At 51.7% G+C, this 26,419-nt stretch overlaps 1 protein-coding gene across 1 annotated transcript in view; it reads right to left on the bottom strand.

Annotated features, from left to right (window-relative positions):
• Positions 1 to 5,492: 5,492 nt before the first annotated feature.
• The window catches only part of kmt5c (lysine methyltransferase 5C), a 33,859-nt gene continuing 12,932 nt past the window's right edge, over positions 5,493 to 26,419 (bottom strand). The window contains exons 3-9 of the mRNA XM_064316275.1: positions 24,722 to 24,887; positions 23,817 to 23,926; positions 23,072 to 23,235; positions 17,122 to 17,141; positions 15,475 to 15,611; positions 15,090 to 15,237; positions 5,493 to 14,478 (exon numbers count right to left, since the gene is read on the bottom strand). Of these exons, the coding sequence (XP_064172345.1) occupies positions 7,513 to 14,478; positions 15,090 to 15,237; positions 15,475 to 15,611; positions 17,122 to 17,141; positions 23,072 to 23,235; positions 23,817 to 23,926; positions 24,722 to 24,887 (7,711 nt within the window). The 3' untranslated portion in view covers positions 5,493 to 7,512. The remainder of the gene's footprint in view (positions 14,479 to 15,089; positions 15,238 to 15,474; positions 15,612 to 17,121; positions 17,142 to 23,071; positions 23,236 to 23,816; positions 23,927 to 24,721; positions 24,888 to 26,419) is intronic.

The raw sequence follows: 26,419 nt of genomic DNA on the forward strand, positions 1-26,419 counted from the left end.
GTTAAGCTCCTCCCACTAAAGCTCACCTCCACCCACAACCCCCATACAACCTCCGGAGTTAAGCTCCACCCTCTTAAGCTCAGCTCCACCCAGAACCCCACACAACCTCTGGAGTTAAGCTCCGCCCACAGCCCCCACACAACCTCTGGAGTTAAGCTCCACCCACTAAAGCTCTGGCGATATTTCACTGTCTCCCCCTACTCATCTTCTATATCCAGCCCCACCCACCCTCTGGAGTTAAACTCCACCCTCCACAACGCAGCTCTACCCATAGCCCCACCGACCCTGTGAAGTTAAGCCAAGTTCCACCCATACCCTCCAACACTAGTGTTGACAGACTAACTCCACCAACCATCTACATATGGAGCTAAGCTCCACCTACTATGTCTAAGCTCCTACCACTAACTACAAGTCCTGTCCGTCACAACCTACCTGCACCTACCTATCTGAGTCAAACTCCTCCTTTCCCAAACAGCTCTACTCTCTATAGGCCGACTCTACCCAAAGTCTTTCAATAAGCTCCACCTTCTACAGTCAAGCTCCACCCTTTATAACCCATCCCCGCTACAATCTTCTACAATCCAGCTCCATCCTTTATAACCCAGCCCTGTTACAACCTTCTACAGTCCAGCTCCACCCTTTGTAACCCAGCCCTGTTCCAATCTTCCACAGTCCAGCTCCACCCTTTATAACCCAGCCCTGTTACAATATTCTAGTCTAGCTCCATCCTTTATAACCCAGCCCTGCTACAATATTCTACAGTCCAGCTCCACCCTTTATAACCCAGCCCTGTTACAATATTCTACAGTCTAGCTCCATCCTTTATAACCCAGCCCTGTTACAACCTTCTACAGTCCAGCTCCACCACTTTATAACCCAGCCCTGTTACAATCTTCTACAGTTCAGCTCCACCCTTTATAACCCAGCCCTGTTACAACCTTCTACAGTCCAGCTCCACCCTTTATAACCCAGCCCTGTTCCAATCTTCCACAGTCCAGCTCCACCCTTTATAACCCAGCCCTGTTACAATCTTCTACAGTTCAGCTCCACCCTTTATAACCCAGCCCTGTTCCAATCTTCCACAGTCCAGCTCCACCCTTTATAACCCAGCCCTGTTACAATCTTCCACAGTCCAGCTCCACCACTTTATAACCCAGCCCTGTTACAACCTTCTACAGTCCAGCTCCACCCTTTATAACCCAGCCCTGTTCCAATCTTCCACAGTCCAGCTCCACCCTTTATAACCCAGCCCTGTCACAACCTTCACAGGCCAGTCACACCTTTCCCTGCACCCATCCTCTGCAGGGAAGCTCCACTGTGCACAGCCGAGCCCCGCCCCTATTATCCACAGCCTATCACTCCCCTATATCCCACTGCCTGGCCACACCCCTTCCTGCATGAACTAAATATGACAGCCTTAATAAAAGAGAGCCACGCTGATGGAATACAGTCATGATGGCCAGATCATGTAAAATTCATTTCTGGCTGATCTGTATTCTGAAGTACAGAGATACATCCCCTAGAGCTTTTCCATGAACCAGAACTGACTGGCAGCCATGGCTTTGTTTTTCCATTTCCCTCAAAGCGTACACAGTAGCCGTATGGTATAGTAATGGCAGTAACTTTACAGTAACTTCCAGTCCGGTCCATACGGTAGCAGATCGTTTCAGTCCAGACCGTACCGTAGTGGGGGGCTTTGAGTCCAGTCCGTATGGTAGTGGATCGTTTCAGTCTGGCCCGTACGGTAGTGGATCGTTTCAGTCTGGTCCGTACGGTAGTGGATCGTTTCAGTCTGGTCCGTACGGAAGTGGATCGTTTCAGTCTGGCCCATACAGTGGGGAGAGGGTGCTTTCAGACCGGTCCGTACGGAAGTGGATCGTTTCAGTCTGGTCCGTACGGAAGTGGATCGTTTCAGTCTGGTCCGTACGGAAGTGGATCGTTTCAGTCTGGTCCGTACGGTAGTGGATCGTTTCAGTCTGGCCCGTACGGTAGTGGATCGTTTCAGTCTGGTCCGTACGGTAGTGGATCGTTTCAGTCTGGTCCGTACGGTAGTGGATCGTTTCAGTCTGGTCCGTACGGTAGTGGATCGTTTCAGTCTGGTCCGTACGGTAGTGGATCGTTTCAGTCTGGCCCGTACGGTAGTGGATCGTTTCAGTCTGGTCCGTACGGTAGTGGATCGTTTCAGTCTGGCCCGTACGGTAGTGGATCGTTTCAGTCTGGCCCGTACGGTGGGGAGAGAGTGCTTTCAGACTGGTCCGTATGGTGGGGAGAGGGTGCTTTCAGACCGGTTCGTACGGAAGCAGGGTGCTTTTAGTCCGGGCCGTATGACAGGGGGGGCTTTCAGTCCGGTCCGTACAGTGAGGGGGTGCTTCCAGTCCGGTCTGTACGATAGGGAGGTGTGCTTTTAGTCCAGCCCCTACTTTACCGATGGCAAGTTCAGGTCCTAAAATCATCCCGTCAGATTTTAAATGAATGTTCCTCTCGCCCTCTCTTTCCCAGCCGCTCCTAGTTCTCCCCCCCCCCCCCCGTCCCCCTCTGGCGTTTGAGGGGTACAGATGGTTCCGAGCGCTCCAGGGCTATCCGTCTCACCCTCGCTCTCTCCCCGCGGCTGCCGCTGCTAAATCGGGCAAGGTGACTGCGTTCCCACGACAACGTTCCCGTCGCCGCCGCCGGCCCCCGCTGAAGCCGCCAGCGCCGCCGCCGCTCGCTATGTGGGACACGTCATACATTACCCACGATGCATTTCCATATGTCAGACACGCGTCTGTAACAGGGGGTCATAAAAACACGGCGGACATCGCCGGCGACGGTACCGCACCCGGTCGTTACAACGAGGCTGCTGACCCCCCCGCTCGGACACCAGTGGCGAAGGGAGAGGAGGCTAATTAAAACCCGGGGAGGGGTAGAGGGTGTAAGGTACAGCTCAGAGAGCAGAGGAACGTGATGATTATACCCGCAGGGGAAAGCCTGTTTAGCAGCGTAATTATAATTTCCCCAATCCAAAAATTTCAGTAACAAAAAAAGTCTGCTACCAGTCTGCAAAAAGTTACATCTACAGACTGCATAGAATCTGATATAGAGACCTACGGCATAATTTTGCAGACATCTATTCCTTGCCATAATAATCACAGAGTATCCATCCATTGTCTATACCCGGTTATCCTGAGAAGGGTCGCAGGGAGTGCTGGAGCCTATCCCAGCATGCATTAGGGGAGAGGCAGGAATACACTGGACAGACCACCAGTCTATCGCAGAAGCACGCTACATGAGAAAGTGTAAATCATATGTTTCATGGTGCCTTTTGGCATAGATCAATTCTTTGATTGATCAAGCCGCTTGATGAAACTGTTACAAGCGGATGGCTTTTGCAGCCTGCTCGATGTGTGATAATGCTGTATTTTTACACTGGGGGTGGATACTGCAGTGTGCTACAATTACTACAGATTATTCAATAATAATTCCATGTAGAACCAAACCTTTCTTCCCCACAGCATTCTCCTGTATTTGCAGTCTATGGTACCATCAAAGCACCCATATGAACAATGTGCTTCTGATTCAAAATGGCACTTTGAAAGGACATTTTTAGTTCTGAACACACTGGAAACAATATTACTGCATAAATGTAAGCATTTCGCCCCACATGTAGAAGGTTGGTAGAGTTAGTCTGTCATCACTGGTGTTAGAAGGTACGGGTGGAACTTCAGAGGATGGAGCTTAACTCCAGAGGGTGGGTGGGGCCGGACATAGGAGGTGAGTAGGGGGAGGCAGTGAAATACAGTCATAGAGATCTACTCTTTGCCTACGTTTGCTCCGACCCTAACAAAGCACACCTCATTCCACGGCTGGAGATCCCGTTGATTTTGGCAAGCGATCCGCACTCGTCTTCGTCGAGCTCCCAAAGCAGACGCACCATTCCAGAGGAAATGACATCGCCCGTCACGGCCGTCCTGAGAGAAGCTCTTGAAAGGAGACGTTCCTCCTTCAACCCGCCAGATTTTGAGCAGTGTCAAAAAAAAAGGCAGAAAAGGCCGGATCAGCGAAGCTACCGAAGCCGTATTGGGGTTGGAACAGCGAGAGCCAGCAGTGCGGCCTACGTGCTCGTTTAGGACGCTACGCGGTGAAGACGGCAGGCCCACAGCTAGGCCCTCTCCTATCGGTATGATTCAGGAATGAGATCATCCACAGCTGCTGGCAAAGACAAAAATAGGTGCCCAGCCAACGCAGCGGTCACCAGAAATATTTGCGCCCCCCTCCCCCTCCCCCTCCCCCCAAAAAAAGGGGTTTACTTTCGGTGTCATTATAAAACGCTTCGATGAGATAACGTTCCCGCTCATGCAAATGAATAGCCTTACGCAAGGAAATAATTTTAATGACAGAGAAAAATAATTATGGCTATTAAAAGCATTCCAAAACGTTGTCCTTGGGGGGGTGGCGTTATTAGGACTCTGCTCCCGTTAAGAGCAGTCCCTGTGCTGAGAGTTCTCACGTTCGTTTCACACCGGCTGCAATGGAAGGAGTGAGTTTTTCTGGTGTCACGTATGCATCCTGTTTTAAATATGTAACCTTTGTTGAAGCAAGCCTTCTACTGGACACTTGGACCAGACATGAAAGCATACGACTCATATAAGAAAGAGTGGTGCACGATGGGATTTGTAGTCATTTGTCCGAATGTGCAGTCTCTCAGTGGAATGTAGGCTGTTCCCATTTTGTGCGTTTAAGTGGTGTGTTATTCAGTGTACCTGTTTCACAGTGTGAACAGACGCATGGCCTTGCTCATTTAAACAACCCTGCTTGGACGATGCTTTGACACAGATTCCTCATTTCGCTGAGGGCTCCCCGTTTTCACGGGGCTGTTAATCGATTTGGCGGGACGCTCGGGAGTACGCCCCAGGGGCGCGGGGGCGTGTATCTATGTGTCGGCAGGGTTGCCCCGCCCACTCCCGTTTCATGGGAGTTAAACGCTGAGGAACTCGGCCTGCGCCCTCCTCAAACACCTCCTCCTCCTTCTCCACCCTGTCCTCCTTATGGAAAAAGCTGTCCCACTTGCCTTCGGAGTTAACCCCTCGCTCGCCGAGCTGCCGGGGGAAAGTGGGTCACGGACTGGAGAGAGGGGAGGAGGAGAGAGAAAGAGAGACAGAGGGAGAGAGGAGAGGAGAGAGGAATAGAGAGAGGAGAGGAGAGAGGAATAGAGAGAGGGGAGGAGAGATATAGTGAGAAAAGGGAGGAGAGCGAGCAAGAGAAGGGAGGAGAGAGAGAGCGAGAGACAGAGGGGAAAAGAGAGAGAGAGAGAGATCGGGAAATGACAGATGGGCTGAAAGGAGGGGGAAAAAAAGTCTTGAGGACAGATATAAAAAAATGATAAGATGGTACAAGCTATAGACCAGCGGGAATATGTCGGAAAACAGGAGGAGAGAACAACAAGTGAAAAGACCGGTAAGAAGAGAAGAGGGGGACTTCAACCAGCACGACACAACCACACAAATCAGTCGAAATGGTAACAAACATGTTTAAACTTTAATTTTTCCAATGTATTATTTTACAGCAGAACATTATAAAGGATCGGTCCTCCAGTTTCTTGCTTACAAAAGGCGTCAAACGTACATCCCCACCAGATTCCCCTAAAAAGAGCTTTCCTGGGATATACACATAAATGGACACCAATTTTTTTTTTTTCCAGAAAAAGTACAGAAAAAAGTCAATTTTTTTTCCACCCATTAATATTAACTTCATAACTTCATATCATATACAATCGGTTTGTTACATTTAAGTTATATTAAAGCACCATTTATTAAGACCAGAGATATTGAAATAAATAATAAATTGGCCATTTTTTTCCTGTCTCACCTAAAACACAGAAACAAATGTATACATACACGCTGCCCAGCTTAACTTAAACGCATCATGACATATCATGACAGCACCGTTATTGTTTTATTATTTGTTTATTTTAAATACAGTATCACAAATCCCTATGGTTCCAGTCCAGTCTCCCAAGTCCCAACTTCCTGGTTGGGCTCCGCCCCCCCCCATACCGTGATGTAACAGCTGGCAGCCATTTTACCCTCCGTTTGTAAGGGAGTGCGGGCACGGCGTCGGCTAAGAATCCACGTGCGAGCGCCTCGCTCGGTCGGTCGTCGACGCTCGGGAAAAAAACGGCGGTCGGCGAAGCGCGACTTCGGACCTTCGTTAGCTACGGGCGCAGTTCGGAACGACCGTGACCGCGGCGAGAGGCGTCGGAGAAGCGTCGACTCCTTTTAACGAGCGGCGTCGCGCGAAAAGCAGCGAGCGAGCTTGAGAACTTGGGTTGGCGAGGAGGGCTGGCGGGAGACGGGACGCTGAGGTTCAGTAATGAGGGAGAACGCTTCCATGTTGACCCCTCCCCCCTCCCCCTCCCCCTCCCCGCGGGTTTAAATAAAGTGTTCAGCGCAGCGGAGCACCTGAGCCTGGCTTGCCGTACAGTAGCGCAGCTGAGCGCTCGCAGCGCATTACCCCACCCCTCAGAGGGTCCGCCCCCCTCGCTGCTGCGCCTCGCTGGGCGCTGCTTCTAGTTCATCCAGTAAGGCAATGCGCCGCACGCACGTAGACACACACACACACGCACACGGACACACACGCACACACAGGCGCGCACACACACGTACACAGACAGACGCGCACGCAGACACACGCACGCTCGCACTCATACAAACACAGTATACACACACAGTACACGCAAACACACACAGTATGCGCAAACACAAACATACAATTATACACATCACTCTCACTCACACAATACACACACACATCCTTTCTGATACATAAACGTATACATTTCATGACCACCTAGGTGAATACAAAAACGATGTTCCACTTCTTAAAAAAAGGTGGACTGAATTAAATAAATATAATAACTGGGGTACATATTTTCACGAAAGGGCACAACGGCCCCACCATGTGGCTACATTCTGCTATGCCAGGTCAGGAGAGAACTGTGGTACTACCGCAAAAAAAACGGATATTAAATAACGTCAGCTAAAATCTTACAACTTCCTAAGTGGAAATAAAGTGTGGAAACGACGCGTCTGAAATCTCGCACAGGGAGACACACAATCCGTCACATTCCATCCGAGCTTCACCTCCTCCTGTTCAACTCCTCGTGTTCTGCTTCAGTTTAACTAGGGCTGCACCCGTCCGGTCACGCTGTGATTGGACAGGGGTTAAATCGTTTTAAGCGCACACGTCTTTTAGAGGTTGTGACCGCATATTTTGGGGGGGGATTTTTGGTAAAAAATAAAATTACTTTCTGGGAAAAATAATAAAATCCTGTGCACATTCACACATTTTTTCTTTCTTTTTTTTGTTTTAAAGTCTCAGGCAGAAAGTGTTACTCGTACAGAAGACGAACAGTACTGTTTGTGCGGCCGCCACGTAAACTCCTGGTCTTACGATTAACAGCAAATAATAAATATGTGGGGTGTTTGGATCAGTCAGTCTTCTGTGTTTTTTTTTTTTTTTTAAAGCCTAGACAAATCAGTCTGTGTACTGCAGGTCCAGGTCCACAGAGCCATCGGTCACCACCAGCCTGAGTCTCTTGGGCTTCCTGTCCGTGTGAAGGGAGCCCAGGGAGTGGGAGGAAGCCGGGAGGGAGCAGGACACCGAGGGGGCGGGGCCGTGGGCGGAGCCCAGGCCCTGATGCTGCTGATGCTGCTGCTGCTGCAGGTCCTTCTTGCTCAGCTCCTCCCCCCGCAGCCCCGCGAAGCCGCCCGGGGGGGCGGGGGGCGGGCAGTTCGAGGGACCCGGCCCGCACGGCTCCAGCACCAGCCTCCCCTGCGTCCCCGAGGGCTCCATCAGGCAGCGGTACGTGTAGCTGCCCGGCATGGCCCCGGAGTAGTTCAGGTACTCCCCCCCGTCCTTGTAGCCCAGGGTGACGGAGTGGTCGCCGGTGAAGTTGAAGACGTACGGGGAGGCCTGGCCGCCGTAGGGCAGGGGCTTGCCCCCCGGGGCCTGCTGCTCGGGGGGCTTGCGGGCCGCGTGCGGGCCGCAGTGCGGAGGCGCCGACGGCGGCTTGTCCAGGGCCTCCGACGAGCCGTAGGCGAAGCCCGAGGGGTCGCACTGCTGCGCAAACGCGGGGGGCTTGGAGAAAGGCGGAGGCCTCTGGTCGGGGGGGTGGGGAGACGGGGCGCAGCCGGAGTGGGGGTTCTGGGAGAGGGACAGAGCTTCCAGCTTGCCCTGGTTCGAGCTTTTGCCGAGAGGTATGCTGTAGCTTTGATGGCCGACGCCGAAGGGACAGAAGGACTTGTGGAAAGTGGAGACGTTCCGCTCCGACAAACTGCAGCAAAGACCCGATTTGTCGGGGGGCGCTTTGTTGAAGGCCACCGGCTCTTTGCTGGTGGTCACGTAATAAATCGGGTGAATCCTGTCGCCGTGGGACAGAGGCTTGTTCAGGTACTCCGAAGCCTCGTAGCTAACGGTGCCCTTTCCCACGCCGAAGTCGTACTCCGGATATCCCGCTTGGTGGCAGGCGACGCTGGGGGGGTTCGGGGCTTCGTAAACCAGGCGATTCTTTCCGGGGTCCCCGTACCCCAGCTTGGGGCCCGGAGGTTTGAACGGCAGGCCGGGGTTGCTCAGGGCGCCCGCGTCTTTGCAGTGGCCGGCCAGATAGCCGGAGCTCTCGAACAGGCCGGTGTTCTTGTCGTAGGTGCAGCAGAACGCTTCCCCGTGGCCGACCGCGTGCGACTGCTGGAAAGCGGCCAGGTTGCTCCCCGCCGGCGAGCCGAAGGACTTGGCCGGAAAACCCTGAGCCCCCAGACTGAACGCGCCCGGCGTCGCGTGGCCGGCGGAGAAGAGCTCCTGCTTGGCCGCGGCGCTGATGTTGTGGAAGGGCTGGATGCCTTTGTTCTGGGGGTCGGTCTGGACTTTGGCACACGCGGACTGGGCGGAACCTCCCCTCGAGCTGAAGCTGTAATTGAGCGGGTTGACTTGCGAACTGTGAGCCAGCGAGCTCGGGGCGGCGGCGCACCCGGAGCCCGACGAGGTGCCGAACATGAGCAGCTCTTTGCTGGCGCTCTGATGTCTGTCAGCGAGAGAATGCTGGGATTTGGAGTCTTCCTTCGTGTGGACGGCCTGTTGATTTTTATCAGGAAAGAAATTCAACGCGGGATGGGCGCCCTGTGCGGCAGCTTCAGAGGCCGCTGTAAAGCCAAGTGCGTTAAAAGACAGTGCATCTTTGGTGGACGTGTGATCTTCACCTAAAGAGAGAGGGACACTTTTGGGGCAACTGAAATCTGGGAAGCTCTGCAGATCTGCACCCGAACTGAAGTTGCTTCCTGGACTTGGCGTGTCGAGGTACGGAGTGCCCGGGTGCCACGTTTCGGAAGGGGTTTGGGAGAAAGGGCTGTTGAAGGAATCCGAATGGTTCTCTTCTTGGTCGGGGCAGAATGCACCGAGCGCATTCGGAAAGTTGCCCGGATGAGGGAGGTGGTAATACCCTTCCAAGTTCAACGTCTGGAAGTCCAGGAGATCTTCACAACAGTTTGTGCTGCTGGACTCGATGTTAAGGAGAGAGCCTTCGATCAATGAGAAAAGGGGAGAGGGAGCTTTAGGTTGGGACTGAGAGGTAGAATGTGTGTCATTGGGAATGCTTCTTTCAGGGGCCTGTGCTTGACTCGAGGCTTCGAGCGTGGGGACGGTGGAGAGACCCTGGTTGATCTGGAGCAAGCTCTGACTCGGCCCGCCGGACCTCCTGACCTCCCTCCGCCGCCTCCTCCTCCTCCTCAGGGCTCTTCCCTGCTTTGGTCGTATTTTCCTCACCTTCTTCCGGATTTCAACCATCGCCCTGCCCTTCCCCGCCCCCCTCCTCCAGTTCGGAGGCTCGGACGACAGAGGGTCCTCGGGAGAGCTACGGCGGGGCGAGTTGAGAGAGAGGGGCGAGAGAGAAAGCGGGAGGCCGGACGACTCCATTTTCAGGGGCCCGACGGGGACGCCTCTCCGTCGTGTCTGCTTGACCTTCCTTCTGAGGCGAGAGCGCGGAGATGAGCGTTCTTCCTCCTCCTCCTCCGACACGCGAAATTTCGCGTTTCCCCCAAACTGGCCCTCTTGAACGTACGACGTGTGCCTTCTTAGCCTTCTCGTAGCCTCGCCCGTTCCCTCGTGCCCGCTCTCACTGTCCATCCTCCGGAAGCTTCTCTCTCCATCGTTCCCCTCCCAGTCCTCGGTGTCCACCGCCCATTCCCCCGCCGCCATCCTCCGCAGTCTGATTCGCGGTAAGGCTTGGTCCCCTCCGTCGGCGTTAGAGAACTGTCCCCTCTCCTCTTCGTCGCTGTCCTCGACTTCCACCTTGAAATGTGTCCTCAGCGGTGGAGAGGTGGAGAGTGGCCTGCTCTCCACCTCTCCGTTGCCACCGTTATCCTCATCTCTTTCGTAGTTTACGTCGTTTTCTTCAGGTTTCATTGCTGTTCCTTCCCCGTCTCTGGTTTTGGTTTCATCTCCTCCTTCTATGCTAGCAGCATCAGTCTCTACTTCCCCTCTATTAGCGCTAGCCTCACTCAAATTCCCGCCCGCTCCCCAAGCCTGCTGCGTTGCGCAAACCCCCCAGTCTATGTCTTCATCACTCACTCCCCCCGCCTCCCTGCTCTCTTCTAAACCTTCCCCCCCTTGCCCCACCAGTTCTTCGCCCCTTACGTCTATTCTCTCGCCCTGACCTGGACTTCCTGGACTCTCGACCGTCTTCAGCTCGGTGTCCTTCTCCCACCCTTCCTCTGGGTCTTTGTGAGCTTCCACTTCCTGTTCCAGGACCATCTCGGCTCTCACTTCCCTCTCCATCTCAAGGTTTAGGATGGAAACGGAGTCCAGGAGGGCCTGAAAAGGCTCGAAAAGCGGAAGTTCACTTGGACTTGTGATGGTCATCATGTCTTCCTCCTCGGTTCTCTCCATCTCCCACTCCTCCCCTCTTTTTCTCTTCAGGCGAATTCTCAAGTTGCAGTTCTGGTCATCATCCCTCTCCAGACAATCTTGGAAGGCAGACAAAATCTGGACTTCGGTTTGCCTCTCCTCTCCCTCCTCCTCCTCCTCCACTTTTTCTCTAACCATTTCATTTTCCTGCCCAGGACTGGACTGAACAGGAGTGATCTCATCAGATGGAGACTTTTCTAAAAGTTCTGGACCCTCTATTTGAGTCTCTGGAGGTGACATCCTTTGGTCCACGCACACAGGTGTGGAATTTACATCCACTTCCTCTACAGTCTCTTGGTTGCCAGATTCTTCCCGCACTTCCGGCTCACGCTCGGTCTGGAATTCCTGACGCTCGGACTCCGCTCCCTTCCTCTGCTCCTGCTCGGTCTCTGCTGAGGTATCCTCCGGCCCCTCTGCTCCTGCTCCGCCTCCGCCCGGGAGCTCCGCTGCCCCGTCTCCGTCTTTACTCCGCCCGTTTATCTCGCCGCTCCCGGCCTCCTGCTCCGCCGTCTTTCTGGCCCCCCTGACACTCCCTGATCTTAAGCGCCCTGCCCTCGACGGCGGAACCCTTCGGCCTGCTTGGACCGGTTCTTTCCCGTTTGCCGCAGAACGCAGCCGTCTGAGCTTCGAGCTCAGCCGCGAGGTTCGGACCGATCCTGCCTTCGGCACGCTCTCGGGCTTCGCCGCTTCGCAGCGGGATGGAGATGCGCATTTTTCGTTTTTTCCCTCTGCTTTTCCACCGCCTTTTTCCCTCAACTCGGTCTGCACTTTCATTTCTTCCGTCGCTTTTGATTCCGAGTCCAACTTCTGCTCCGGCTGTGCCGCTGCCTTCTCTGACGGGACTTCTAACGGAACCGAATTTAAGCTCTGCTCGCACTCCATCGCCATCGCCTGCAGAGACATCCTTTTCTTTAATGGGATTCGAGCCTGGTTGCGTGCCTGCGCGGCAAGATCCAGACCCCGCTTCAGACTGGACTGCTCGGCGGCGGGCCGCTCTGGGGCTGAAAGCGCAGGCTTAGGAGCTTTCGGCTCCGCCGGAATCGCGCAGCGCGCTGGAGGATTCGTGATAGTCTGGGGCCGCTCTTGCTGCGGGGCGTTTTGCTTCATGAGTTTCCCCGCGCTCGTCAGAGGTGGGAGCGAGTTCTCTTCCGTCTCCGCCGCTCTCTTTCTCAGCGTCCTCCACACGTGCCCTTTCCTCGCTCTCCTCTTTCCTCTTCCTGCCGGTTTCCTTTTCTCCGGCAGCTTCGGCTTCTCTCCTCCTTTCACCCCCTCCTCTCCCGGACCGTCCTTCTTTTCTTTACGTTCTGGGGTTTCAGCGTCTTTCTCCTGCCGCTTCACGCTCAGGCTTTGCTCTTTGCTCTTCCCGAGAACGTCAGAGAGAAGAATCCTCACCTCCTTAATAACAATGCTGCCCAAAAGCTTCCTCCGAGGGGTTTTTGAGTGCCCCTTTTTTGGTTGATCTCTCGTACCGTTTCTGTCAATTTCTTCCACTTTCTTTTTTTCTCCATTGTTCGGATGCACGAGCATCCACTTCCCTCTCCTCATACTTCTGGGCCGGACAAACGGCTGCCCTGCTTTCTTCCCTTCCCTCTCCTGTGCAGACTCTCTCTCATCTGCACCTTTCTTCTCTTTCTCTTCTGCAATCTTTGTTGTTGAAATTAAACTATTCTTTCCTTCACGTTTCTTCCTCCCTCTCCCTTTCTCGCCTTCATTTGTCTTCTCGTCCCGCTTCCCACCATCTTCCTCCCCATCCTTCTCAACCCTCTGACTGTTTGTCGTCTCCTCCTCTCCACCCTTCTCTGCCGTCACCACTGTAGCTCTCTCTTGGATTATCTCTTCCCTTACATCAGCACTATTTTTATTCTCGCTGCCATTCACACCCTCCTCGCCTTTACCTCCCTCAGTTTTTCCTCTTTCTTCTCCCCCTTTCTCTTGCTCTAACTGCTGTAAACCTGTCACTTCCTCAGAAGCCACATTGCCACTTCCACCATGGCAACACGCTGCTCCGACACACCTCTCAGTCACCCCCCTCCTACTTTTAGGTCTGGAGGGGGCCTGGCCTTTTCTTTTGGAACGCGGTTTCGAATCTTTAACATCGGTCTTTCCCTCCTCTGCTGTTGCACCCCCAGCTCCCACTTTCTCCTCCTTCCCACCGACTCCCTCCTTCCCTCCTTCCTCCTGCTCTCCCTCAACTACCCCTCCTCCCGGTTCCTGCCCTTCACGAGAGGACATCCTAACCATTTCAACCGTCAGATACTGCTTCAACCCAAACAACAGAGACTGGCCGGAGGGGGACAGGGTGGACTTGTTGTGGGACTTGACAGAGTGAGAAGGAACGGTGACAAGGGCAGCGACTAGCTGACAAGGGTGCGGGGCGCGACTTTCATTTTTACAGTCCAGGCGTCCGGAGTTGTCCGAGACATTTTTGCCGTCGCTGCCGTTCTCAGACTTGGGTTCCGAGTCCTGTGGTTCGCCATCGGGCCTCTCAGTGGACGAATCCCGCGGATCCTCCCGCCCGCTGACAGACGGACAGCCCGCACGCTGCACTTCGCTGCTCTTCGACTCTCCCACTCCAGTGTACAGTCGGTTGATGATGTAGGACACGCTACTGCTGGACCTGCTGTTAGCGATGGTAATGCAGCTGCTTTCACCGGGAGCAGCTTTAACCGAGATGTCCACAGCGCCCGTTTTACTGCCGTCGACTCCATTCGCGTACCTAAGGCCATCTTTAATGCTACCGCTACAAGCGACTCCTGGGCCATCCGGGCGATCGCCGCTTTTTCTCATCGCTGCCGACCTGCTTTTGTTTCTCTTATTAGTGACGACGACTCTGTGCACAGCCGACTGCGAGCCAGCGTCGGAACCTTCTAGCGGAGTTCTGTCCGCGTTCCCCGCGTCAGGGGAGATCGTCGATTGTACAACGAGGGGCGCCGTGTCCACCAGCTGAATTCTGTCCAGCGGGCTCGCCTTGCGCCCGTTCTGCCCGCCAATCGCGCCGTCGTGCGACGGAGGGCCGAGGGTGAAGGGCTGCAGGTTGAGCTCGCGAGCCGGCTTGTGATTAAAAGTGCTTTCGTCGTTCCCCTTTTCGCCCTCGACCCGGCCCGTGGCCAGGAGGATCAGGGGCCCACCCGGCGTCCCCGTCTCCTCGGGCTTCGCCGTTTCGGGCGGGCGGGAGAGGGCCTCCCCGCCGCCGGCGGACCGCCTGAACTTCAAGAGCAATTGGGCGGGGCAGCGGTGCAGACGCACCCTCAGGTCCTTCAGCACCGCGTGCGGCGAGGAGGCTTGGAACGCCGCGTCCTGCTTCCTGTCGGCTCGCTCCGGCTCGTCCGGTCTGCACCGGCTCCTCTTTCTCATCCTGCTGCTGGTGCTCGCGGCAACGGGATTTTTCTTCATCTTCTGGGAGAGGGAAAATCTCGGGGAAAGAGCTGGAACAGACAAGGTGGAGACGATTAATCCTCCATTATGCAAGCAGTTCATAAAAAATTTACAAACGGAAAGATAAACACTTTTTAAAGATAATGTCTGATCTTCATGTGATATGAGGTACTACCACAAAACAATGATACACAGTTCTGAGACAAAGCAGAACAAGTAGGGTTTAACAGACAGAGAAAATACATGGCAATTGTAACATTAAGTGAAGATCAGTTGGTGTCAAGGTTAGGAACAATTCCATTCCATTCCAGTCAAATTATAAACTTAATTAATGATCAGTTTATTATCTGAAAAATAACTGTAATGAGTAACTTTTAACTGTGGATGCATATAGTTTAAATTTGGCAGACCCTAACCTGTGCTTGTGGGGACAGGTGTGTACAGTGAGAGTACTACCCGTGTTTGTGGGGACAGGTGTGTACAGTGAGAGAGTACTACCTGTGCTTGTGGGTACAGGTGTGTACAGTGAGAGTACTACCTGTGCTAGTGTGTGCAGGTGTGTACGGTGAGAGTACTACCTGTGCTTGTGAGGACAGGTGTGTACAGTGGGTTAGTACTACCTGTGCTTGTGGGGACAGGTGTGTACAGTGACAGAGTGCTACCTGTGCTTGTGGGGACAGGTGTGTACAGTGCAGTGTGACCTGTGCTTGTGGGGACAGGTGTGTACAGTGACAGAGTGCTACCTGTGCTTGTGGGGACAGGTGGTACAGGACAGGTGCTACCTGTGCTGTGGGGCAGGTGGTACCCGGGTAGTCTCCTCTGATTCGACGAAGGTCGGTCTCCCTCAGGCTGTACTTCTGCCCCGCGACGTCTCCCGGGTCCTCGCAAAGCGGCTGTCTTTCTCTTTGCCTGAAGAATCCCTCCCCTTTCCTGAGAAGGCAGGAGGCAGCAGGGAACAGACAGACTAACTCAAGACGATGTGCCATTCACACACGCAACAGCAAAAATACAGGATGGATTATAAAACCCACACATGGACACGGAATGCATAAATGTATTAGGAAAGGAAGATCACTTTAGGCAAAGTGATTAAAACATGGCTGCTCAAATCTCTTCCCCTACATACTCTCCTTCATCCTCCTCCTTCTCCTCCTCCTCCCCCCTCACCTCTCGCATGTGCAGCATTCGCACATTTCGTTATCTTCGCCGAAAAAGCTGTCGCCGTAGTAACAGGTGATCTCCTCTCCGGGGGCGATGGCCCGAACCACTTTGACACACGCCCTGTACTTGTCACCGGGGACAAACTGAGAGCGAGAGACGGAGAGAGAGACAGAGAAAGAGAACACGGGGGCAGAGTCAGCACACAGCCGACAGGGAGAGATAATACAACTGGTGACAGACAGTGGCCAACAAGAGACTACAACAAACGACACAAAATACCCCCCCCCCCCCCAAACTGTCAGGGGACCGTGTGTCTACAGGCGCTAACAGCTCTCGTTTATAATGCCGACGGGCTTTGTTGAATTGTTCCTCATGACGGTCATTTTATTTTGTCGGATCGCAATTATCCGTACGAAGCGCGCTATAAAAATGATTAAAGCTGAAGTCGGCGGGAGAGGAGAGCGGTTGAACCGCGGCCTGTCGTTACCGCGGAGATGTCGGGGGGGGCGAGATCACCGGAGCCAGACGCGATACGTTATTCACGGCTCCTTTCGCACGCGCTCGGTGGCTCCGGGTCGCATGGCGGTTTCACCGCGCCGCGTCTTAGCCGCGGGGGGGGGTCTGCCTGTCTGCGGGCAGGTGAGTCCCCAGGTCACCCACCGCAAAGGGAGTGCACCCTGGCGGATATGCAAATGAGCCGGGGGAGTGACATCATCGACCCTGCGCCGTCGATCCGGTTCTCCGTTTCTGCAACGGTCCTAAGGGCGCTGCGCCCTCCCGCCCAAACGGGGAGAGGGACCGCACCGTTATGCGCCCAGGGAACGGCCAATGGCGTGGCGGTGCGGTGTGGCCTGCTCAGGGAACGGCCAATGGCGTGGCGTGGCGGTCCGGTCCGGTGTGGCCTGCTCAGGGAACGGCCAATGGCGTGGCGGTGCGGTGTGGCCTGCGACGGGGAGCGGCCAATGGCGTGGCGGTGCAGTAACATTAATATGTTCCAAACGTTACGGTGCCGTGAAACGGAAGGGGCTTTGTATAAAAAGTGCTGTACTTTACCCATGGTTAAATCAAAAAGTATTAAAAACACACTTTAATGAAAGCAGATAATCCGCAGTTTCACCACATGAGAGTTGTTTGCTTGCAAATCTAAAATTGCGGAGTACAGAGCCGAATCAATAAAAAATATGTCTGTCCCTGCCGCCCTGCCCAGGATAAGTGGGTGTAGATAATGGATGGGTGGATGAATTTATGGAAGTCTGACCCGAATGTTAGAGGGCCCCATAACCCACGGAGGAGACGTCGGGGTCGATTTAGACCCGGTTCCTTGCGGCCATCTTAACCCCGCCTCCTCCTTAGCTCTGTGCGGCCGAGCGGCCTCAGCCAGAGCCCCGCAGTCTCTGCGTCTCCGTGCTCACCCCCCCCTCCCCCTCCCGCCCGGGTTACCGTCGACTACCGCCATCCGACGGGTCGCGGGGGAAAGGGTAGCGGAGTTTGAGGCCCCCCGTAAAAGACTGAGGAAACACCCGAGCGGTAAAATCGATCGAAACGAGAGATGGGCGCTGGATGCGCCGGTTGTGGGGAGGGGACCGGAATACAGATGAGACGCAAACGATACGCCTGAAGGACAGAGTCGATCTGCAGGAACAAGGTTCTTACCTTACAGTTTGGCCGGCAGTCTTCACACCGTGAAAAGGAGAGAGAGAGAGAGAGAGAGAAAAAACTGAGTTAGTATTTAGGAGTAGGAACGTCAAAGCTCTTCAGTGCACAGGTACTCTGCCTCGAAAACTCCAGGGGTGGGGGAAGAAGTCATTCGGTTACAGAATAAGGCTAAAAGCGTTTCATTCAGAGACTGAAATTGGATCAATTTGGCAAAACAACATTTGAATTGCCGTCGCAATCCAATCCCACATTTAAAAATCGAGCACGAAAGCACACCAAGCATCAGCCCTTTTTGTCCATTTAAAGGCACTCAGTAACTCAGAAATAAACTTTAAAAAAAGAATTTGGGAATGTCATAATTAGACCGGGGGGGTTAACGACGGTCGTGACGGCGACTGTAATTACAGCTGCGGCGCGACGGGGAAACGGTTATAACTGACCAAATGTACTGCACATAAAAACCGCTATCGCTGTCATAATTACAGGTTAGGGGAAAAAAAAAAAAAAAAAAACAAGCCCACACACACACTCACGGGTTTATTCTTTATCTTCCGGACGCGAAGAAACGATTCGATTCGGACACAGAGTGCGAATCGGTTCATTTGTAAAAAGAAAAGAAAAACCAAAAAAAAAAAAGAAAGGCTAAAATTATAGTCGTCCCCGGCAACAATGAAAGCGGTTATTCAAGGCCAGCGTCGGGGCGAGACCTCTTCCCAGCGGCCGACAGGAGCTACTCAGCTGGGGCGGTCGGGCCGGGGAGGATGTTCCAGGGCTAATTAAGTAAGACCGGCGAACGGTGTCAGGGCCTGATACCACTTCCCCGGGGCCGGCGGGTCCGTGTCTTCCTCGCATCAGGGACTGGCCAAATGAGCTTCTTGCACGATGCAGAGTGAGTGCGGGAGCTCTGTGGGGTGTATGAACTGAATTTGAGTACCATCCATCTACGGTTAAAAACGATGCACGTTCCGTTTGAAGCCAAATTTGTCTTTGTTAGCCGGTTTCCTCAAACGGATAGTTTCCACTTTTTAAACGCAGCTGCGCGACACAAAGTTTCTTTTTTAACGATCATATAGAGAAACCAAGTTTAAACTGTGTGTTAACAGCTCTTAACCCACATTAACTGAGGCAACTGCACCTGTCTCTACGCTGTGCTCAACTCCAATGGGATTCAACAGTCTCTCTGAGGACACTGCTTCCATACAATGGCTGTTTGTTGAACCTCCATGACTGTCAGGTGAACCCTGAAGATGGACTTCAGTACTTCACTGACTGTTCCATGACTGGTAGGTGAACCCTGAAGATGGACTTCAGTACTTCACTGACTGTTCCATGACTGTTAGGTGAACCCTGAAGATGGACTTCAGTACTTCACTGACTGTTCACTGACTGGTAGGTGAACCCTGAAGATGGACTTCAGTACTTCATCGACTGTTCCCTGACTGGTAGGTGAACCCTGAAGCTGGACTTCAGTACTTCACTGACTGTTCCATGACTGGTAGGTGAACCCTGAAGATGGACTTCAGTACTTCACCGACTGTTCCATGACTGTTAGGTGAACCCTGAAGATGGACTTCAGTACTTCACTGACTGTTCCATGACTGGTAGGTGAACCCTGAAGATGGACTTCAGTACTTCACTGACTGTTCCATGACTGGTAGGTGAACCCTGAAGATGGACTTCAGTACTTCATCGACTGTTCCATGACTGGTAGGTGAACCCTGAAGCTGGACTTCAGTACTTCACTGACTGTTCCATGACTGGTAGGTGAACCCTGAAGATGGACTTCAGTACTTCACTGACTGTTCCATGACTGTTAGGTGAACCCTGAAGATGGACTTCAGTACTTCACGGACTGTTCCATGACTGTCAGGTGAACCCTGAAGCTGGACTTCAGTACTTCACCGACTGTTCCATGACTGGTAGGTGAACCCTGAAGATGGACTTCAGTACTTCACTGACTGTTCCATGACTGTTAGGTGAACCCTGAAGATGGACTTCAGTACTTCACGGACTGTTCCATGACTGTCAGGTGAACCCTGAAGCTGGACTTCAGTACTTCACCGACTGTTCCATGACTGGTAGGTGAACCCTGAAGATGGACTTCAGTACTTCACAGCCCGTTCCATCTGCTGTCGTCACAGGCGCTCTGCGGTTCGTTCCGTCTCCAGGAGCTCCGCAGGGGGGACTGAGACACGCGTGTGCACCTGGCCAGGCGCGTTTCCTGCTGGGGGGGGGCCCCAGCCCACAAAGCCCCAGCCCAACTGCTGCTTCCTGTGCAGCGAGCAGCAAGAGCGCTCCTCAAAGCCATTATTCAGCCCTATGCAACCCCATAAAGCAACGGCAGTACTCCACTGAAGTCACGCCAGTTACTATTATTATCATTATCATTAGTATGCTAAAACTATGCTTAGGAAATAAGTTCTAAAGACTTGTTCCTGCAATATGGACTTACTTGTTTCCACTGTGGCCACTGGGACTGGTTACTTTATTCTAGTAACACGTGCCCGTAAGCGTGTTTGTTCCATTGTCATTTACAAAAGGTGATGACTTCCTCTGTCAGAACTGAAGATTAGCTTCTGCTAGTCTGAGAGATTTGCAGTCTAAACCTTAAATCTCTTATAAGCCTTCTGAACTGAGCTAGATGTGCTAACGCTGATCGAAATGGAGCGGTGTAGACACATCAGCGTACACCACACCTTGTTCCATTGTGCCAGATACTGAGATTTCAGACCTCTTTAACTACAGAGTTTAATGCTGATAACCACATAAAAGAAACATTAGAAAGTGATAAAAATTTTTTTAAAAAAAACAGAAGTCTAGAACAGGAAATGTGCCATAATAGCCTAACGGTAGTAGCTCAACAGAGTCATGGGTGCAAGGATAAATTATTACTTTATAGCACAACGTTAAGTGTGTGAAGCTGCCACGGTAGTTCTGCAGAAGCCCAAAACCTCTTCGGTGGAGAGCTGCCACTTCGTCCTGAAGTTAAGCCAGCCTGGCCGCAGGGGCCCTCTTAGCGATCAGGACACGACAGCTCCCGGGAAAAAAACACCGCAGCCGAGGCCCCGAGCGAAAGCGCATCCTCGGAAAGCGCCCGCGTCGAAATAGTGCCTCGCTCCTGTTTTTAATGCAAACGCAATGAATTAAAACGGCCGGGCAGAGACGGACGTTTTTATCAAATTCATTCGGATTTAATTCTTAATGCCTTCCCTTGATGCGGCCTGCGACGCTGTCATTTTTCAGCAAATCATAAAAGCAGGTTATGTGAATAATAGATAAACGTGCTTTGGCTTCATTTTATGTTTCAACGGTAAAGTACGGTCCGTGTTTTTGAGGGGGCTGCTGGGGGCTCATCCTGTTAAGACACAGATGCACATGCACACACTCGCACACAGACGCACATGCACACACTCACACACACACACACACACACACAGACGCACATGCACACACACACGCACACAGACGTACACCAGTGTTGTTTTTTCCACCAATTTTTGATTTAGTCATAGTCTTAAGTCTTTTGACTAAAACGCATTTTAGTTTTAGTCACATTTTAGTCATGCCTTCTTCATTAATTTTAGTCAAGACAAGAATGACTAAAATCATATTTATTTTAGTCGACGAAAATAACAAAGTTTTTTAGTCACGTTTTAGTCCTACTTAATTTTTGTCACGTCATTTCCAGCCTCCAGTAGTTAAATGCCCTAAAGGTAGTCTACAATGACTGGTACTCACAGACTACCCAACTCATTTAGAAACAACCTGTTATGACAGGAGCGTCCGCCCCTTTTACACGAGTGAACTCTGCTTCAAACGTACGTACGGCATTGTCTGCCTGCAGTGTGTCGCCATGTAACAAAGCAGCTTTACTTTTTAAAAAGACAATAAAGACATTAAAGATTAATGTAAAGCATTTCACTAAGTTCATTTAAAAACACACAGCTCCTTTGTTGATTAAACTCCATGTAATAAAAAAAAAATCATATGGTCACAGGCTGAGAGTTACATGGATACATATATAATAACAACATTTGTTTTTAACAGCTTCGGCTATCGTAAGGGGCTTGCCAAAAAGCCAAGATTATTTTACAAGAATCGTGGAGATTATTTAGGATTATTTAAAGTTACCAGCATAACAAAACAAAAGTGTTCTTATATCAATTGAGCACGGTAAGGCAAAGTATTTTAAAACATGTAGAATAAAAAATTAACATATTTTCGCCCCTTTTTTCTAAATGTGAAAGACTTAGACTCCAACAAGAATGCCCCCCAGCCACCCAGTTATTTTAAGCTGCCAGTACGGGAATATTTTAAATACAAATACAAAAACAGCCTGGAATCATTCGGCGAAGAACAAGTGTACTTACATACTCAAGGAGAAAAATACGACAAATCTAAAAAGACAGCTGAGGCTTCGACACCCTGACATTTATGCACCGGTAACTAACGTTCAGCAGATATCAACTCACAGGCTAACTAACCAGTCCCTCCAGTTTTTTGCGATTAAGAATTTTTTCGGAGTTCAACACAGCATCAACAAAATGGCGCATCTTTCCCCCCGACGCTGCACAATTCGTAAAACGGCGAATTATGCAGCGTCGCGAAAAAATGCGGCATTTCGTTTATGTTGTGCTGAATTCCGAAAATTCCCATACTTTCGTTCTTTTTCTTCCAGAAGAAGAAACCAGAAGAAGGAACGTTGCGTCAATGTTTGCTAGTGATAGAGTGGTTATGGCAGCAAAATATGTGGATCAAAGTTTACATCTGTGGAGAGAGTCAAGTTCACAATTAAGCCAATGACAGGCATGCATTGACAAGTTGGTTTTCTGCACCTTATAATGCATGCTTATTATTGGATCAACACAAATCAAACGTTTTGCTAAGCCCCCCTAGAGCTTCGTCATCAAAAAACAGGTCGTTGACAAAAAATTTTGTCTTCATTTTCATTGACGGAAACAGCACTGACGGACACACAGACACACGCACAGACGCACATGCACACACACAGACGCAAACAGGCACACACACTCACACACTGACGCACACACAGACACAGACAACCACATACACACACACACGCACACAGACGCACATGCGCGCACACACACACACAGACACACATGCACACACAGACAGACACAGACACACACGCGCACACACACACGCACACACACACTCGCTCACCAGTCTGAGGCACACCAGATAATTTTTTCCCTGAGGTTAAAATGTCAGTAGATCGCTGGCCTCAACAGAATCAATACAGAGTCAAAAAATGACCAGAGGTAACTGAAAACACGCATTTGTAAAATACTGTCCACAGCACAGGTGCACTTGATTTAATGGAAAAACACTTTCTGCTCCCTTTTTACTGATGGTGATTTGGCTCCAGGGCAGTCACATTTATAAGGAAAAAAAACGAAATCTACCTGTTCCGTTTTGTCCCTTTGACTGTTCTGTCCTCACTCAATGGTAAGTTCTCTATCTACATGGCCTTCAGGAGGAACTGTACTTTAGCATTGGCATGCAGGAGAAACGCACACGGTACGTGGAGAATGTCAGTTTAGTTTCCGTCGCAGGCTGCTGACCTTTTCCATGGCAAAAGGGATCTGAGTGTTTATGTGGCGTGTGAGGGGCGCCTGTTACCATGAAAACATAACCACCGAGAACCTGCCGGAAACGAGCTGACCGACAACCGCTTTCAGATCTGCCAAATTGAAGGAGAAAGACACGAAAGCCTTAAAACTGACTGTGAAAGAGGGGGTCCCGGACTATGAGAGGGTGTCTGTGAAAGAGGGGCACTCACTGTGTGAGAGGGTGTCTGTGAAAGAGGGCCCCTCACTGTGTGAGAGGGTGTCTGTGAAAGAGGGGCACTCACTGTGTGAGAGGGTGTCTGTGAAAGAGGGCCCCTCACTGTGTGAGAGGGTGTCTGTGAAAGATCCCTCACCGTGGTTGATGAAGGCGGCGGGCCCCAGCCACAGCTGGGCGCAGCGCTTGCGGGTGGAGTACATCACGCTGAAGTCGTTGACCCCGGCCCTCAGGACTGCACCATCAGCAGGGCTGAGCTCAGCAATACAGCCCTGCAGCACCTCCACCCTCTCCCCCACCAGCCTGCAGGTACAGCAACACAGAGCACATTAACACTGCAGCACATTAACACTGCAGCACCTCCACCCTCTCCCCCACCAGCCTGCAGGTACAGCAACACAGAGCACATTAACACTGCAGCACCTCCACCCTCTCCCCCACCAGCCTGCAGGTACAGCAACACAGAGCACATTAACACTGCAGCACATTAACACTGCAGCACCTCCACCCTCTCCCCCACCAGCCTGCAGGTACAGCAACACAGAGCACATTAACACAGCAGCACATTAACACTGCAGCACCTCCACCCTCTCCCCCACCAGCCTGCAGGTACAGCAACACAGAGCACATTAACACAGCAGCACATTAACACTGCAGCACCTCCACCCTCTCCCCCACCAGCCTGCAGGTACAGCAACACAGAGCACATTAACACAGCAGCACATTAACACTGCAGCACCTCCACCCTCTCCCCCACCAGCCTGCAGGTACAGCAACACATTAACACAGACCGCATTAACACTGCAGCACAACGCGCATTAACACTGCAGCACAACGCGCATTAACACAGCAGCATTGTGCATTATAAAGTCTCTTTCTCTCACCAATGTCGTGTCGATGTTATCTTGGCTCCGTTCGTTTCAGAGGAGTACCGGTCACATGACTCGATTCGGACGCCGCTGTCCAACAGGAAGGCGCTAAGGTAGCGGTACACCTGAAAGAGGGAAAGCGGTCACCGTGGGGACACACCCTTTCGTCTGAAACAAAGCCAAGTGAAGAATCTCCAGCATCGGTTTTCAGCGGGCTCTTGACATGCAGTGCCAAGCAAACACACAGGAGGATGGCTGATTTTACTCTAACAGAAATGGTGCAAGCAGGCATCACATTAACTGTCACACCGGTAGGTGTGTAAATGCCCATCACAAACTCCCACACAGGTGAGTGTGTAAACGTCCATCACATAAACTCCCACACAGGTGAGTGTGTAAACATCCACCACACAATCTCCCACACAGGTGAGTGTGTAAACATCCACCACACAATCTCCCACACAGGTGAGTGTGTAAACATCCACCACACAAACTCCCACACAGGTAAGTGTGTACACGCCCTCCACACAAACTCCCACACAGGTGAGTGTGTAAACATTCTCACACAAACTCCCACACAGGTGAGTGTGTAAACATCCACCACACAGGTAAGTGTGTACACGCCCTCCACACAAACTCCCACACAGGTGAGTGTGTAAACATCCTCACACAAACTCCCACACAGGTGAGTGTGTAAACATCCACCACACAATCTCCCACACAGGTGAGTGTGTACACGCCCTCCACACAAACTCCCACACAGGTAAGTGTGTACACGCCCTCCACACAACCTCCCACACAGGTAAGTGTGTACACAAACTCCCACACAGGTGAGTGTACACAAACTCCCACACAGGTAAGTGTGTACACGCCCTCCACAAAAACTCCCCCGCCGGTCCCCGTGCAGGCCCGTCACTCACGTGCTGCCGCAGGAGCTCCTGCCGGTGCGAGCCCAGCTGGGTGAAGTAGCCCCAGGCCCACTCCCCCACGGTCAGGGCCTCGAAGGCTGCTGGGAAGTCGTGCGTCCGCCGGAACCGCAGCAGCGCCTCCCGCAGGTAGCCCCATCGCCTGACCTCCGGCGGCGGACTGGGAAAGGGGAACAAGAGAGACGCCGCGTCACACGCCCGCGGGACACCAGCGGCGCCGGGGCTCCGCCCCCCTCCCCCCTCCCCCCCGGCCTCAGAGTTCCCCTCCAGACGTCTTCCCACAAGGGAGACCCCCACCCCCTTTAACACCTCACTTGCTGGTTCCTGAGCATTCAGGCCCAGTTTTTTTTCTTCAATGTTACAGTCATACCTTCCTGTACAGTATGACTGTGACAGCATATTCGTAAAAAGAAGCGATACACAAATTAGACTGAATTAGCCTGGAGAAGAGAGGGGGGGAAACAGGGCGAGAACCCTTTTTTACACACAGCCTCGCGTGTGGTCATTTAACCACGTCCAGTCCGTTTGATCCTCCTAGTCGAGGCAAGCCAAGTAATGACACGCAATTATGACACGGGGGGGGGGGGGGGGGGGGAGAAGGGAGATGGGCTTTGCTTTGAAGCCGCTGCATATTAGAAGGTGGGATTAGCATTTTTATTTTGCAAAAAACCTTCCCGCTGGGTTGCCCCGGCGATCGTTTTGAGGGGGTGACCCCGTACGTTTCATTTTCGAACGGGAATGTTCCGGAACCAGAAACGCAGTAGGAGACGCTGGCTTATCTCCTGGGTAGCAGACACCCCGGGACGGCAGGGGCCACGTTCCCAAATTTGCATTTGCAGCCCGTCCCGTACGCTCAGCCAATGAGCCTGCGCGCAACTGGGAAAATAAATTAATAAATAAATTAATTATAATTACAATAAAATTGTATTAAAATGGAGTTAATCTGCAGCGCAAGCCTCGTTATTTGTGTATATGTAAAGTAGCCAGTCACTAGGGATGCCTCATATTGTCAGGGTCATGTCAGTATTGGCTGATTACATCTCAGAGCAATCTTACTGCTATCGCCCCACGAAGCGAAGATTATAAATTGCATAATTACAATGTAAATGAACTGAAAATGTAATGTTCAAAAAGCAGCTGTATCGGAGACCTCTGAGCCGACTGTTCATCGTTTATCAAATTTATTTTTCATTTTTTCAAAATGTGAAAATGATTTCCCATTTTCAGGAGGTGAAGGTTTCCACACATATGTAATAATGCAAAATACATTTCCTAACATTTATTTGTGACTGAATTAATAATACGCTGAAAAAATACGATGGAAAAAAAAATGAATAGTGAAACTTTTAAGTTTTGGAATAATTACGATGGACATAAAAACATACTAAATTGCCCATGGAACAGTATTTTAATGCTACTAAACTTGACTCATTTACATCTAAATTACCCACAACAATTCCCACCAAAAATGCTCTATCAGTCAGAGATTATCCATAAAGCTCTGTCAGCCTTTAATCCCCATCAGTGCAGCTAAAGTGAAAATCATCAACTATACTGGAATCATTATACACAGCAATAGCTAGCCAGCTACACAAATTATACTGGAATCATTAGCCATAGCTATAGCCGGTTAGCTAAACAAACTATAGGGGAATCATTAGCTATAGCTAGCTACACAAACCATTATTCCAA

Source organism: Anguilla rostrata, chromosome 17 (genome assembly GCF_018555375.3).
Source record: "Anguilla rostrata isolate EN2019 chromosome 17, ASM1855537v3, whole genome shotgun sequence".
NCBI classification, from domain to species: domain Eukaryota; kingdom Metazoa; phylum Chordata; class Actinopteri; order Anguilliformes; family Anguillidae; genus Anguilla; species Anguilla rostrata.